This window comes from Bombina bombina, chromosome 8 (assembly GCF_027579735.1).
Source record: "Bombina bombina isolate aBomBom1 chromosome 8, aBomBom1.pri, whole genome shotgun sequence".
In the NCBI taxonomy this organism is placed as follows: domain Eukaryota; kingdom Metazoa; phylum Chordata; class Amphibia; order Anura; family Bombinatoridae; genus Bombina; species Bombina bombina.
Window position 1 is genome coordinate 248,569,301 of NC_069506.1, and position 16,936 is coordinate 248,586,236.

Sequence of the window (16,936 nt, forward strand, 5' to 3'; positions counted from 1 at the left end):
ATTAAAAGTGAATTGTATCGCAAGCCATTACAGTCAAATGCCATCCTCCATGCTAGGAGTCTGCATCCCAAGTACACAGGTTTTGGGATAATCAAAGGGGAATGCATCAGACTGAGGAGGAATTGCTCAGAAGAGAGTATCTATAGAGCAGAGTGTCTTAAACTGAAGCAACGCTTTTTGGACAGGGGTTATAAGAGTGAAGTAATAGATAAAGCCATAGTACAATCAGAAGGTCTTGATAGAAGGGAGCTTTAATTGGATAAAATTAAACCTAGGAGAGAACATAACAAGGATAAGCCTACTTTTATAACAAAATACAGCAACCAGTACGGTAGAATTGTAAAGATAGTGGAAAAACATTTTCCGATTCTTAAAGGAGATAACGTCTTATATGATACTGTTAAGAGAGGCTTTTGTTTTGTGTCCAAACGGAATCGCACTCTTGGCAATTATCTCTCTCCCAGTGCAGTCAGCCAGAAGAAAGCAGGGCAAAGTAGTTGGTTAACATGTAAGGGACATTTTAAATGCCATAACATTAATTGTAAAGCATGTGGGCATGCAGTTGTATCTAAACAGTTTCAATCATGTACAACACAGCGTGTTTATGAGGCCACAAGTTGTACAAACTGTAGATCTAAATATGTTATTTACATGGTACAATGCACAGAATATAAGATGCAATACGTGGGTATGACCACCAGGGAGGTGAGATAGCGCATTAGAGAGCACCTAAAAGACATCTCCACCACAACCCCGTGTTCTGCATTAGCGGCACACTTTATAACACACCACAATGAAAATGTAAAAACCTTCAGGTGGCAAGTAATAGAAAAAGTGTGTCCAAAAGAGAGGGGTGGGAATCTCGACATGTTATTATCCAAAAGAGAGGCATTTTGGATATTTTCCCTGCAAACTCGTCTGCCATTAGGCTTCAATACTGAAGCGGATTTAATAAATGTATGGAGGTAAGGAGCTTCCTATATGATAAGACCTTTTCCACTAACAGGTGATATATATATCATTAAGTACAAGTTTTGGGGAAAATAAACAAAGTATGTTACCCAAGCTTATATCTAAGTAAGAATACAAATAAAATGAATATAGTATAAACTTAAGAATGATATACAGCATTTAAGGGCATATGTATTTATATATGCATATATACTTAATGATAATGAACTCACTAGTATTGGAGGGTACAAATTGGAGAATCAGTTTGTAAGAGGTTAATTACTGTGTGTTAATCATCTGGTGATGTAATTCATCTGTTGACAAATCAGTAAGGAGTTTAGCCTTTATAAGGAAAGATGGTGGATAATGAAGTTAAGGCTTCTGATGACGGCGTAAGCCGAAACGCGTCAAGCTCTGACTACATACTTGCAAGTGTTTGTTTTATTTTTCCATGCTGTGGAAGTAACCAATAAAGTGTCTTTGGACTTTTAATTATATCCCGTAGCACCGCTTTTTTTGTTCTTCAAACATCTAGGTTGCAATGTTTGAAATTACATTTTATATTCTTATTTTTCTTGTTATTTTCTTATTTACATTCATAGGGAATGCCAACTTCTCCTTTGATCTTTAATGGCCTATGTATCAAAGGTCTTGTGGACCTGATCCAATAGTGCGGATCAGGTCCGCAAGACCTCGCTGAATGCGGAGAGCAATACACTCTCCGTATTCAGCATTGCACCAGCAGCTTACAAGAGCTGCTGGTGCAATGCCGCCCCCTGCAGACTCACGGCCAATGGGCTGCCCGCAGGGAGGTGTCAATCAACCTGATCGTACTCGATCGGGTTGAATTGTGGTGATTTCTGTCCGCCCGTCTTTAGACCACTGCTTCATAACTGCTGTTTCTGGCGAGTTGAAGACTCATCAGAAACACGGGCCCACAAGCTCCATACGGAGCATGATAAATGGACCTCTTAGACTCATTAAAAATGCCTGAGGACACATACCATATCACAAGACTCAAAGTAGTACACAGAGCCTGAAAATTTTACTTTGGTGTCTTTCAGAGCATTGCCCTGCAATGTGCTCCATATAAAGTATCATTCTTGATACTGTATAGTTGCATGTTGCGTGATATGCCCTTAATAAGGACAGATTTAAAGTGCCAGTCAAGTAAAAAAAAAACAGTTCATGATTCAGATAGGGCATGCAATTTTAAACAACTTTCCAATTTACTTTTATCACCAATTTTGCTTTGTTCTTTTGGTATTCTTAGTTGAAAGCTAAACCTAGGAGGTTCATATGCTCATTTCTTAGACCTTGAAGGCCGCCTCTAATCTAAATGCATTTTGACAGTTTTTCACCACTAGTTGGTGTAGGTTCATGTGTTTCAATTAAATTAAAATTATTTTTTGATAAAAAGACCAAAACTCAAGATAAGGAAATGTATACTAAGGGAAATGAAATGCTCACTTGTAAGACGGTAGGATTTAGAAATACCAGCACATTTAACCCTGTAACTACTGATAATGGTGCTAATACATTCTTTGATTTGGTACTTAGGGATGTTGAGCAATTATTTCAGAAACCTGACTTCATGTTCCAGAAGAGACTTATGGAATATCAAAATGACTCAGCATCTTTAAGGACCTTGAAATCAAGAAAGGAATTGGCTATTAAAGCGGCTGATAAGGGTGGCGCCTTAGTAGTAATGAACCAGGAGGCCTATATATCTGAGATAGAACAACAACTTTGTGATACTTCAGTTTATACTATGATTGGTTATGATCCCACACATAAGATTCAAAATGAGATTGCTAATATTCTGTGTCAAGCTATGAAAAATGGATTGATCTCAAAAGGTTTGAATGAATTTTTAAATATTAAACATCCTGTAAGACCAGTTATATAGTGTCTGCCAAAGATCCATAAAAATGAATTGAAACCTCCAGGCTGTAAGGTTGTAAAAGTAGATGGACAAGAAAGCAGAATGTTATTCTGTAACAACTGGTAAAAACTGTGCCAGCAAGTTAATAAGACATAATGGATAGCAGACAAGATATAGTTAATATCACAATCTGTGCCTTTAGAAATCTCATGCAACTAGTAACAGGAGTTGTTAGGTTAACAGTCACAGGTAATGAATTTCACTTGGTCAATAAAGAGAGTTCATAAGTGATTACTGAGTCAGTGGATTAATATGCAGCTTAAGCAAACAGAGGTTATAACAGCTTGTTATGCCTGTAAAAGGTGGAGGATATGGCATAAATAGTTAATGAATGTTTGTACCTTAGTTGCAGATGAAGAAAGGACTGGATCCAGTTTTCAGAGCAGTGAACAATGTTTTAGATAACAATCTACTTACAACTTGGTACTAGGAGAGGTTGCTGGGAGGAACAGATGAGAGCTTTGCAGACAGTGTGCAGCAGGTGAGCAAAAATGAGGAAGTGATCCTTGCGGCCGGGACTTGATGCAGTGTAGGAATCCAAAAAGAAAAAGATCCAGTATGCTGAGCTGCTTGAAGCAGAGAAGCAGGTTCCAAAGAAGAATCCTTCACAGTTGAAAAAGTAGCAAGGTAACACAGCAGTCAATAACTATAGAGATTGCTTAAATAAAATAAGCACTTGAATTAGAGGTCAGACTTGAAAGTGGCTGCTGTGGACAAGTTGAACACAACAGGCTAAGCACTAAATAATCAAGCAATGATGTGAAGAAAGGGGAGTTGTTTTATAGGCAGGAGGAATTGAGTGGAATGTCTTAAAGGGACATTACATATCCCCCCACTCAGGACATCCTCTCCGAGGATGCAGTAGAAGGTTTATCAGGATAACGGAGATGGAAAGTCCGAAGCAGCTGAGGAGCATTAACACGGGAGCGAGGTACCCAAGAATCTTCCTCAGGACCGTAACCCTTCCAATGGAGGAGGTACTCCAGACGTCCACGAGAGATCCTGGAGTCCAAGATGGTTTCAAGCTCAAACTCTTCCTGACCATCCAACTGAATGGGCGGTGGAGGTGCCTGGGGACATGAACGTGATGCGCTCGAGATATAGGGCTTCAGAAGCGAAACATGAAATATGGGGTGAATTCTGAAATGTCTCGGTAAGTCCAAGGTAACAGACGTCGGACTTAGAATTCGAACAATGGGGAATGGACCAATGTATTGACTGCCTAGCTTCTTGGAGGGCACTGCCGGTTTCAGGTATTTGGTGGAAAGCCAGACTCGATCTCCCAGTTTGTAATCAGGACACGGCCTGTGTCTCAAATCATAATAAAGTTTTTGCCCAGCTTTAGCAGTGTTTAAATGTTCTTTTAGTAAAGTCAAAGTGTTTTGTAAATTGGTTAAGTATGTTGAAGCTGAAGGGGATGCCCTTCTATCTGGTGATAGTAGAATGGATTGAGGATGGTAGCCATAAGTAGCATAAAAAGGTGTTACCCTAGTGGAGGATGAAATTGAGTTGTTGTAGGAATACTCTGCCAAGGGAAGGAGAGAGATCCAATCGTCCTGTAGGTGAGTGATATAACAACGTAAATATTGCTCAAGTAAGCGATTCACTCTTTCTGTGAGACCATTTGCCTGCGGATGGTAAGATGAGGTTAGTCTTGGTTGAATACGTAAACTGGTACAAAGAGTTTTCCAAAAATGAGAGGTGAACTGAGTACCGCGATCGGTAATGATGGACCGTGGTATGCCATGTAAGCGCACAATGTTGTTAATGAAAGCTTGTGCGGTCTCTGTTGCGGTGGGAAGTGATTTTAAGGGAACAAAATGGGCCAACTTGGTCAAATGATCGACCACGACCATTATGGTATTATGGTTTTGAGATAGAGGTAGTTCCACTATGAAATCCATAGAAATCAGTGACCAAGGAATTTCTGGTGTAGGTAAGGGATTAAGATATCCAATGGGTTTCTTTCTTTCAACTTTATTTCTGGCACAAACATCACAGGAATTGAAATAATCCTGTACAGAATCTGATATTTTGGGCCACCAGAAATCCCTGCAAAGTAGTTCTTTGGTTTTATGTATACCTGGATGGCCTGATAATGGGTTGTCATGGTAGTAGTTTAGGATAAAATTCCGTAATTGTTTTGGAATGTATAACTTTTTATGATAAGTGTAAAGTCCAGTATTTTCTTTTATTAGATGGCTATCATTAGGTAGGTCATCTGTTTGGAGTGTTTCCAGTCTATAGTGGGATTGTGTTTGACTAACCAGGGAAAACCTAAGATGATGGTATGTAGTGCTGAGGGTATTATATCAAAGCTTTGATATTCTGTGTGACCATCAGTAGTAGTTATTAATAAAGGTATGGTGTGTTGTTTTATAGGACCACTATGAATCAATGAACCATCTATTACTTTAATAAACAGAGGTTTTTGCTTTGTAACACACAGTATTTTATTAGCACTAACAAAAGTGGCATCCATAAAACACCCATACGCCCCTGAATCAACAATGGCCTCAGTCTTGATTTGAAGTCGATCCCACTGTAAAGATAAAATCAGTGTGAGTGCATTGTTGTGGTTATATAGCGAGGTATTGCATAAATGTAATGGCTTACCCTTCCTTGATCTCTGTAGTATGGGACATGTTGCTACTGGGTGGTCTCTACTGGCACAATAGAGGCACAAATTTGAGATGCGTCTTCTATTTTTCTCCTCTGAGGTTAGTGGGGCTTAAATTACACCAATCTCCATTGGTGTGGGAAAATGGGATGCACTTTCTGTGTAAATAGGTGAGGGTCTCTTTAAAGTGGTCTCTGTAGTCAGTCTTTCTGAACAGCGTTCCCTAAGTCTGCAGTCCAGTGTAGTTGCTAATTTAATAAGTCCAGTCAGAGTTTCTGGCATATCAAGTCTGGATATTTCATCCTTTAGTGTGTCATTAAGTCCCAGTCTGAACTGGTTTCTCAAGGTAATATCATTCCATAATGTGTCTGTGGCCCACATTTGGAACTCTGTTATAAAGTCCTCCACAGGACGTTTTCCTTGTTTTAATGCTCTTAGTTTTGTTTCTGCGTTTATTTGACTATTGCTGTCTTCATAAAGGGATGCCATTGCAGCAAAAAATTGATCTAGTGAGTCTAACAACTGACTTTGTGTCTCAAAAAAGCGGTTAGCCCACGCCCTGGGTTCACCTGCAAGATAGGATATGGCAGTGCAAACCTTTATTTTCTCTGTGCAGTAAGTTCTTGGCTTCATTGAAAACAGTAGGTAACAGGCGTTTTTAAAACCTCTGAAGTCAGATCTTTAACCAGAAAAAACAGCAGGTGGGTTAATTAAAGGTTCTGGAGGGTCTGGAGATTTTGGGGCAACAATATCTTTAAGTACATTTTTCAGTGCAGCATTCTCTGCCTGAAGTTCTGTGAGCCCTCTTGCTAGAAAATCAACTTTCTGATTGAGAGTGTCAAACTCTGCTTTAACTGCCTGTGGATCCATTATGCTATATAACTTTAACTTTATAAGCTTGATTATTATGTAAGGTTGTAAATGTAGCTGGACAAGAAACCAGAATGTTATTCTGTAACAACTGGTAAAAACTGTGCCAGCAAGTTAATAAGACATAATGGATAGCAGACAAGATATAGTTAATATCACAATCTGTGCCTTTAGAAATCTCATGCAACTAGTAACAGGAGTTGTTAGGTTAACAGTCACAGGTAATGAATTTCACTTGGTCAATAAAGAGAGTTCATAAGTGATTACTGAGTCAGTGGATTAATATGCAGCTTAAGCAAACAGAGGTTATAACAGCTTGTTATGCCTGCAAAAGGTGGAGGATATGGCATAAATAGTTAATGAATGTTTGTACCTTAGTTGCAGATGAAGAAAGGACTGGATCCAGTTTTCAGAGCAGTGAACAATGTTTTAGATAACAATCTACTTACAACTTGGTACTAGGAGAGGTTGCTGGGAGGAACAGATGAGAGCTTTGCAGACAGTGTGCAGCAGGTGAGCAAAAATGAGGAAGTGATCCTTGCGGCCGGGACTTGATGCAGTGTAGGAATCCAAAAGGAAAAAGATCCAGTATGCTGAGCTGCTTGAAGCAGAGAAGCAGGTTCCAAAGTAAGAATCCTTCACAGTTGAAAAAGTAGCAAGGTAACACAGCAGTAAATAACTATAGAGATTGCTTAAATAAAATAAGCACTTGAATTAGAGGTCAGACTTGAAAGTGGCTGCTGTGGACAAGTTGAACACAACAGGCTAAGCACAAAATAATCAAGCAATGATGTGAAGAAAGGGGAGTGGTTTTATAGGCAGGAGGAATTGAGTGGAATGTCTTAAAGGGACATTACACAGGCAGACCTATAGGGGCAGGTTCAGGATCTATTTTTACTAATATTTCTGTTTTTTTGGACAGAATTTTGCAACCTTATGTGGTTAAATCCTCATCTTACATTCAAGACACTTACGATTTTCTGAAAAAGCTCGAGCAGCTTAATTTAGAGAATAACAAGGTAATTTTATTTACACTTGATGTGTCAAGATTGTACACATCTATCAAGCATACAAGTGGGATTGAGTCAGTAGCTAAAGTTCTAAGGTGTGACAATAAGTACAATCAGGTTCAAATACATTTTTTTCTAGAATTGTTGGAAGTTATACTTTACATGAATTATTTTCTCTTTAAGGATGAATTTTTCTTTCAGAAAAAGGTACTACTATGAGATCCAATGTCACCCCAACCTATGCCAACATCTTCATGAACAATTTTGAAGAATTATTCGTTTATGAACATAAATTTATGGCGATGTTGGTGCTAGTAACAGGTATCAGATGAACATATATTGTGGAGCATTAATAATAATGAGGGTCATTTAGAAGCTGCAGCGGCTCCTGATGCGACTGCCAAAGTGTAGTGAGATATGAGGGTGGGAGGCAGTTTACATCCAAACAGCAGCTCTGGGAGGCTATTCTGACATCTTGCAAACAAATTCAAGCAGAAACTGTCCAAAAACTCACAAGTTCAATTGATGCAAGACTTGTGAAGCCGCTATAAAATAAGGGGTCCTATGTTAAAATGTAACGTGACCTGTTAAAATGTTTAAAAAGTTAAAATATTGTTCAAAGTTTGATTGAAATATCTTTTGATTTCAGTAAATATGCTGCAAACACAACAAATGACAATTTTCAGTTCTTTACAACCTATAAAGTGTTTTGAAACTTACTGTGCGTAATAATTTGGAACAGTGCATTGTAAGTTTTTTATTTTGAAAAAAAAATACTGTTATCATTAAGAGGTTTGTTCAATAAAATTTGAATTGTACTCTTAATAGTTGATAACATGAGAATTATGCTGACTGTTGTTTGCATCAATTATTTAGGTAAATGAGAAATATATCATTGGCATAATAATTTGGAACAGGGTGTAAACTTAACTTTAGATTTAAATTAAACTATATTAAACTAGTAATTAACCTACCCTAACTGTTATAATAAAATTACATTAAACTATATTAAACTATTAATTAATCTACCCTAACTATTAGACTAAAAATATAATAAACTATATTAAACTATTACTTAACCTACCCTAACTGTTATACTAAAATTACATTAAACTACAAATTAAATTAACTATATTACATATTTACAAACCTAACCCTACTCAAATAATTTTAATCTACTATTAAAAATTACTAAGTTACACAAAATAAACACTAAGTTACAAAAAAAAATAAACACTAAGTTACACAAAATAAAAAATAATTTATCAAATATTTAAACTAATTACACCTAATCTAAGAGCCCAATGGAAATAAAAAAGCCCCCCCCCCCAATAAAAAAAAACCTAGCCTACAATAAACTACCAATGGCCCTTAAAAGGGCCTTTTGCGGGGCAATGCCCTAAAGAAATCAGCTCTTTTACCTGTAAATAAAAATACAAATACCCCCCCAAACAGTAAAACCCACCACCCACACAACCAACCCCCCAAATAAAAAGCTAATCTATAAAACCTAACCTCCCCATTGCCCTGAAAAGGTCATTTGTATGGGCATTGCCCTTAAAAGGGCATTTAGCTCTTTTTCCTTGCCCAAACTCTAAGCTAAAATTAAAACCCACCCAATAAACCCTTAAAAAAACTTAACACTAACCCCTAAAGATCTACTTACAGTTTCTGAAGACCCGACATCCATCCTCAACAAAGCAGCAGAAGTCCTCAACAAAGCCGGCAGAAGTCTTCATCGAAGCGGGCCGAAGTCTCCATTCAGATGGCATCTTCTATCATTATCCATCCGGCACAGTGCGGCTCTATCTTCCAGACATCCGGCGCTGAGCATCCTTTTCTTTCGAAGTCTTCTTCCGAATGAAGGTTCCTTTAAATGATGTCATCCTAGATGGCGTCCCTTAGATTCCGATTGGCGGATCGAATTCAATCAGCCAATCGAAAATAAAGGTTGAAAAAATCCTATTGGCTGATCCAATCAGCCAATAGGATTGAGCTTGCATTCTATTGGCTATTCCAATCAGTTTAATGTTAGGTGGGCTATCTCTTTGAGCTATCAGTTTAAGATTATATTGAATAAAACATCAATTTGAATTTTAAAATCCTTGTCTAAAATATTACACTGTGTGTCCTAATGTCAGCATCAATGTTTATCTTTAATACTAATTTCACATATAAATACTTTCAAAGTATAATACACAATGTAACAAATGGCACTTACAAGTTCTGATGAGTGATCAATGACACAAGCATCAAGCATTTTGATTTGTTAGTGATAATTTAAAATGTATATTTGAATCAGATTGGCTGATGTCATAAATCATGTGATTATGCATATTCCAATCAAAAGTGGTTGAAAAATTCAGTAGTGTGTGGGTTGTTTAGAAGTTTGCATCATAATTGGTGAGAAAAGTGTTGCGTCCAAATTGGTGTGAAGTGGAGAGTGGTACTTGTATTACATGGTGCACATAGATTTTTTCACTAAAAATAAAAAGGAAGTTAGCTATATTATGTTGTGTATTTATTTCATTTTTTATCTCTATATCTATTAGTGCGACAAGTTTGGGGCAAAACTTTTCAACAAATTTGCAGAAATAATATTGTCCCCATGCTTTGTAATGAGAGACAAATTTGTAGCATAATCCATCAGTAGTAATGTATTTTTCATTTGTATCCCTATATCTACTAGTACACCAAATGTGTAGCAATAATATTGTTTGATTTAGAAAGGGTATACAATTTTAATAGAGTTTCTAATTTACTTTTAATATGTAACATACTTCATTTTCTTACAGCATCGAACATAAGCTTTCTGTGTTTTCAGACACCCATTGACTTCTATGGCATCCACAACCTCAAGGGTGGCGGATTGAAAACTAGGTACACTGCATCGGAATAGACGCAAGGGTACCTGTTAAATGTTTGATACATTTGGAAAAGCTTCAAATAGAGTCAAATCTGAATTCGAAACATCTGTTATGACACAAGCATTGATCTGAGTCGGATTGAGATTGCGGGATCGTATATTACATAACAAATTTCAACATTTGCCAATCTTGACACTTTGATAACTATGGCGGATCAATCTCACGACAAATACGACGTGGAATTCAAGAGTATCTTCAGTTGACGCTTTGATAAATAGACCCCTGTGTGTGTATATATAGATATATATATTTATATTTAGTGACAGAGCTAAGGGGATTGTGTACAATGGAATATATGTTTCCCCCACTAGTTATGCAATGCTGTTATGCAGTGGTATTGAAATATATATTATGTATTTGTACATTTCAGGCCAGTAATCAATTTCACAGTTTGGAGGTGGCAGAGAATTACAGGTGATGATTCTTGTTTAGGTTCTCCCTATAAGCTAAGGTTTTCTCACCTGCAGCTAATTAAGGTCAATTAACTCCTGTTAAATAGTGTGTGCTGAAGCTATTGGTTAGAATCTGTATGTGAAAGACAGAGGATACGAAGTTGTGCTGCTGTCTAGAGGTTCTAGGCCTGTGAGGTTTGAAATCTGTTTCATAATTTTACAGTTTTGTGGAAAAGTCACACTATTTTAGTTAGATAGACTTTATTCTGTTTAGTAAGAGCAATTGTTCAAGAATTTATTTTGTTCTTTTGTGTATGCTAAAACTGTTTTCCTTTAAATTGTCTGTGAATAAACAGACCAATGCTTTTATACCTAATTCAGGTATTTGAAGTGGTTCTCTGCTGTGAAGACTGTATGTCAAAGCTGTTCCTGGGACAAAATACCCAAAGAGAGGGGTAACTTTGTCACAATATATTCAGCTCAAACAGAAAAACAGATAGGCTTTACGGCGTATTCAATTTCAAAATCAGTTTCATTTTAAAGTTTCATAAAAGTTTCAGTGTCTAAACTAAGGCACGCAATATTTTTTCTTTAATGTAAGTCTTTTTAGTGTATCTATATTTTGATACATATCTTTACTATTATCATTGTCCATTTATTTTTATAGATTCCCCCAAAGAAGTACTGCTTAGTAAACTTCATGAGACAGAAGAATTTACTGATCTCAAGTGTGAGTTTTTGAGCAGCAGACCAAATGTAACTCACTACACATGGCTTAGAAATGAGGATTCCTTGATAAACCAAACCCAGCAAGTCCTGAGAGTTGAAATGTCTGGCCGGTATAGCTGTAGTGCTCACAATAAGATTGGAAATACAACTTCTTCAGAAGTCTTGATTGTTGTCAAAGGTGAGTGTCTGAAATATTATGCTTTAAAATTTATGCTCTAAAATTTAAAAATGTTACCTAAATGTGATATTAATTATAGTTATAATAAATACTTTGTGGTGAACCAGTTAAACTGTAATTTGTCTCTTGAATTAACTCCTTTTTATTATGTGTAAGTGAAATTGTCATTTACATGTGTGAGATGAATTTACTATAATACAAATCCATCCTGATAACTAGAAAAATATAGATGCCATTTGGCATGATGAATATACTGGCAGGTTTGCTTGACGATTATATTGACTCAAAATTAAAAAAAAAAATAATAATTTTAAGAAACCACCATTTTTTTGTTTGACGATATATATATATCTGAGATCAGGAAGACTACAGGTTTCTATTAGAAGGAAGTGGGTGCATCTTATCTCAAGTTCTAAAACAGGATTTTAACAGTTTTCATACTGTAAATTGGGAAATCACTCCACCTCAGTAATGTAAATAATGTAGCAAAAACCACACTATTGTGAACTGATTTTGTCTTTGCTCAAATTCTATTACTGAAATCAAATTGGGACACAGGGTTCTAGATATTGTAAATCATGTTTTATAAAATCATGGTTGTTGTGTCTTCTGATTTTTTTTTAAAAAACCTGACATCTTGGTCTCAAACAAACAAGACAAAATGGCAAACTATAAAATCCCTGCACTAAGGCTTAATACCTTTTTAAATGCCGTTTTTGCAGACAACTGTACTGAAACTGACAATCATGACCATGCAAATGTAAATAAGAAACAAACATTTACAGAACGTCATTGCTACATGTCATTTCTAGATGTAATGGTTGTGGCTTCCATTTTCTTACTTTTCCTGAAGATCATGTTAGCTGTGCAGGATATCACATATTAACCCCTTAAGGACCAGACCATTTTTCACTTTCTTACCCTTAAGGACCAAGGCTATTTTTACATTTCTGTGGTGTTTGTGTTTAGCTGTAATTTTCCTCTTACTCATTTACTGTACCCACACATATTATATACCGTTTTTCTCACCATTTAATGGACTTTCTAAAGATACCATTATTTTCTTCATATCTTATAATTAACTATAACACATTATAAAATATGATGAAAACATTGAAAAAAAACACACTTTTTCTAATTTTGACCCCCAAAATCTGTTAAACATCTACAACCACCAAAAAACATCCATGCTAAATAGTTTCTAAATTTTGTCCTGAGTTTCTAAATACCCAATGTTTACATGTTCTTTGCTTTCTTTGCAAGTTATAGGGCAATAAGTACAAATAGCACTTTGCTATTTCCAAACCATTTTTTTTTTTCAAAATTAGCGAGTTACATTGTAACACTGATGATGTCAGGAATCCCCGAATATCCATTGACATCTGTGTATAAATATATATATATATATATATATTTTAGTATACAACCCAAAGTAATTGATCTAGGCCCATTTTGGTATATTTCATGCCACCATTTTACCGCCAAATGCAATCAAATAAAAAAAAATCATTAACTTTTTCACAAACTTTAAGGTTTCTCACTGAAATTATTTACAAACAGCTTGTGCAATTATGGCACAAATGGTTGTAAATGCTTCTCTGGGATCCTCTTTGTTCAGAAATAGCAGATATATATGGCTTTGGCATTGATTTTTGGTAATTAGAAGGCCGCTAATTGCCGTTGCGCACCACACTTTTATTATGCCCAGCAGTGAAGGGGTTAATTAGATGACTTGTAGGGTTAATTTTAGTTTTAGTGTTGAGATCAGCCCCCCACCTGACACATCCCACCCCCGATCCCTCCCTGACCCCTCTCAAACAGCTCTCTTCCCTCCCACACCTCGCAATTGTCACCGCCATCTTAAGTACTGGCAGAAAGTCTTTTTTTTTTTCTATATTTTTTATATGAAGTGTAGGATCCCCCAACCTTCCTGATCCCCCCCCAAACAGCTCTCAAATCCTCCCCCTTCCCCCTATTGACCACCATTTTAGGTACTGGCAGCTGTCTGCCACTACCCAGTTTACTAACAAATTTGCCCTTTTTATATATATATATATATATATATATATATATATATATATATATATATATATATATATATATATATACATATGAACGATGTATCAGCACACCTAATAATATACCTACAAGTGTAACCCTGGTAAACTAAATACACAATACCAGGGGTGCCCGGGAACATAAGACAAATATGTTAATACTAAAGAAAAAAAAGTATGTTCTAGCCGGCACTTACACATAAACTATCCAAAGATAGGAATAAAGTAATACCCTGGGTCACAAAAGGTGAGGAGACCAAGCCCCAGGTGACAAGCTCCCTTCCCCACAAATACCTCAAAATTACAATATGATGAAATGCGTATTAATTTATTCGGCAAGTACAAGGCATAACCAGTTTCTTGGGATACACCCGATCCTGGTACCACTGTGGAGCCCACCCTTGGCAGTTTCTTGGGATACACTCGATCCTGGTACCACTGTGGAGCGTTACCAACATTCACACTAGCAGCAGCAAGGTATGACAAGGAGATACTAAAACGTCTGTTTCGGCACACCACAGGAAGTTCAAAGTAAGTGGACATTACAACAGAGATTGCCTGTTGTGGATATTGTTTTCTAACAACTGACACCACATGCCCTGTGATTGGGATCCTTGAATGAGGGTACGTCTCTCAGAAGGTAGCACCCTAGGGGTTGAAGATGGTGAGGAACAAGACAGTATGGATTGCAGCTGTGTATGGTTGCGATATTTGACCATAAGCTAACAAAGACACTAATACATCTTACTTGACTGTGTTGTTAAGGTCAACGACAACATTATTACACCTTGCTTTATGGTGTCGCTAAGGTTTATCAAGACGTCATCATACCTTGCTTTGCTATGCTGCAATACTAATCTGTTGGGGATTAACTATTTATTTACCCCACTTTACAATTGCATTGTTTGTCTTTGGCTGTGACTGAGCTTTGATGGTAATTGGACTAACATTCAGGATCAGTGATTACCTATATTTACATCACATGTGGGACTATTATAAATATGAACAGGTACCCATTAAATATCCAATGGCCATTGGTGGATGTTCTTATGTATATATGTGTCTAGCTTAACATTTAATTTGTTTTCACTTTCAGGGTTACATCTTACGATGCCTTTAAATTTTTTAGCTTGTTTGAGGCCTTGGTTATGCCTTGTACTTGCCGAATAAATTAATACGCTACCCCCTCCTACGCTAACCTCTTTATGGGGTGGTGGGAGCTGTCCCACATCTATGGATGTGAGAGCCCCCTCAGAGAGAACATCATTTATTACAGAAGGTTTATAGATGACCTGATATGTATTTGGAAAGGAGACAGAAATAGTTCAATGGAGTTTGTTGCACTACTAAATACAAACAAAATGGGCATACAATTTACTAGTGATTTTGCACAGGAGAAAATACATTATCTTGACGTTGAACTGACTGGAAATAGGAGGGGACACATTATGACAGAAGTCTATACTAAACCTATTTCAGGCAATACACTTCTGCATGCCCACAGTAATCATCCTAAACGTGTATTTGGTTCTGTAGCAAAAGGACAGTACGTAAGATTAAAAAGAAATTGTAATACGGAAGAAACATACAAAAAGCACACAGAAATACTATCAAACAAATTAAAAGCAAGAGGTTATACTTTAAAAACAATTGAAAATGCTAAGAATTCAGTGGCTCATGTGAATAGAGAAGATCTATTAAAGGATAAGCCATATAAAAAGAGAGAAGATGATAGAGTAACTTTTGTCACCAAATTTAGTAACCAATACCATCAAATTTGTTCCATCATACGAAAACATCTACCATTACTACAGGCTGATGAGAAACTTGTAAAAATCTCAAAGAAAGGTTGCAGATTGTCCTTTAAAAAGGGATTATCTATAGTAAATCAGATAGCACCTACAAAACTAAGAAAAAGCAATACTTCACAAAGTTCTTGGTTAACATTCAAGGGAACATATCATTGCAGTAACTTTACATGCAAAGCATGGGAATTTCTCTAAGAAGGAAACTTTTTTAGAAGTTCAGTAACAGGGGAAAACTTTTCTCACAAAACATGTTTAAATTGCAGGGAGACCTATGCTATTTATGTATTAACATGTACCTTGTGTGACCTACAATACGTAGGGCTCACGACAAGGGAAATACGGGAAAGGATCAGGGAACATATTAACAGCATAAAACAAGGATCCTTGTCCACTCCCTTAGTGAAACATTTCAAATGTCATCATGATAGCAAAATAGGCTCTTTAAAATGGACTATAATTGAAAAGGTATATAAGGACAACAGAGGCCAGAGCAGGGACGAAAAACTTGCACAAAGAGAAGCTTTTTGGATTCACAAAATGAAAACGAGGTGGCCTCTGGGCATGAACTCAGAATATGACATAATACATTTCTGGCAATAAACTGTTAATTCTAGCTAGTCTATTCAATAGAATTAACTAGAAACAAAAGAACGTAATCAGGAATGCTAAAATATATATAGTATTGACAGTGATTATTTAAGAAATGAAACACAAAGAAGTTTTAAAGTCACCCACTAAGGTGAATAAATATTTGACTGGATATTTAAAGTGTAATTGACACAGCGATCATAAACTCTAATAATAAGTCAAAAGTCTTTAAACAAACTACAAATTTAAATAAACTATAGACTGAAACTTTACCTTAGGTAGTAAAATTATAATATCTAAACTAAATCTCATATTTTAAGAAACAGAAAAAAAGAAAAAGGGCATAAAAGAAAGGAAATGCCAAAGAAACTAACTAAATTATGGGAATAAGAGGATTATACTAAATAAACCCAATAGCACATTATAGAATTTCAAATTAAATAAGGAAAAGATAGGGGATAAGATATTCATCAATAGGAGAAACTAAAAGTGCTATTAAGCATTTATTCAAAAACAGAGGACACTAACGCTATTTAATGATCAGGACTAAATATCCTAACATATTTAAGTATCAGTAAAAACACGCATTGCTCAAAGTAGGTTGTAAAAGGGTGTGAGCAAAATAAGCATTTAGCAATGTATTGATAGGGTAGTCTAAGAGGTGTGTGTGATTTTGTAATTAACCAATTGGAAATGTGTACACATTTTAAATATTGATCACAGGTAGAGTTCCTACAAGCTATGATTACGGCTATCGCCGAAACGCGTAAGCTGGGACGCTACCTTTGATACACAATGCTATGCTAACTTTGGATCTATTTGTTTTATTGCAAATTTGTTGCAAACTGCTTGAAGCGGAAT

The 16,936-nt window shown here is 36.3% G+C and overlaps 1 protein-coding gene across 2 annotated transcripts in view; it reads left to right on the forward strand.

The window, feature by feature from the left end:
- Positions 1–16,936, forward strand: part of LOC128639088 (B-cell receptor CD22) — a 281,839-nt gene that overhangs the window by 212,619 nt on the left and 52,284 nt on the right. For both annotated transcript variants that reach the window (XM_053691238.1, XM_053691239.1), the window contains one exon: positions 11,383–11,622. In XM_053691238.1, the coding sequence (XP_053547213.1) occupies positions 11,383–11,622 (240 nt within the window). The remainder of the gene's footprint in view (positions 1–11,382; positions 11,623–16,936) is intronic.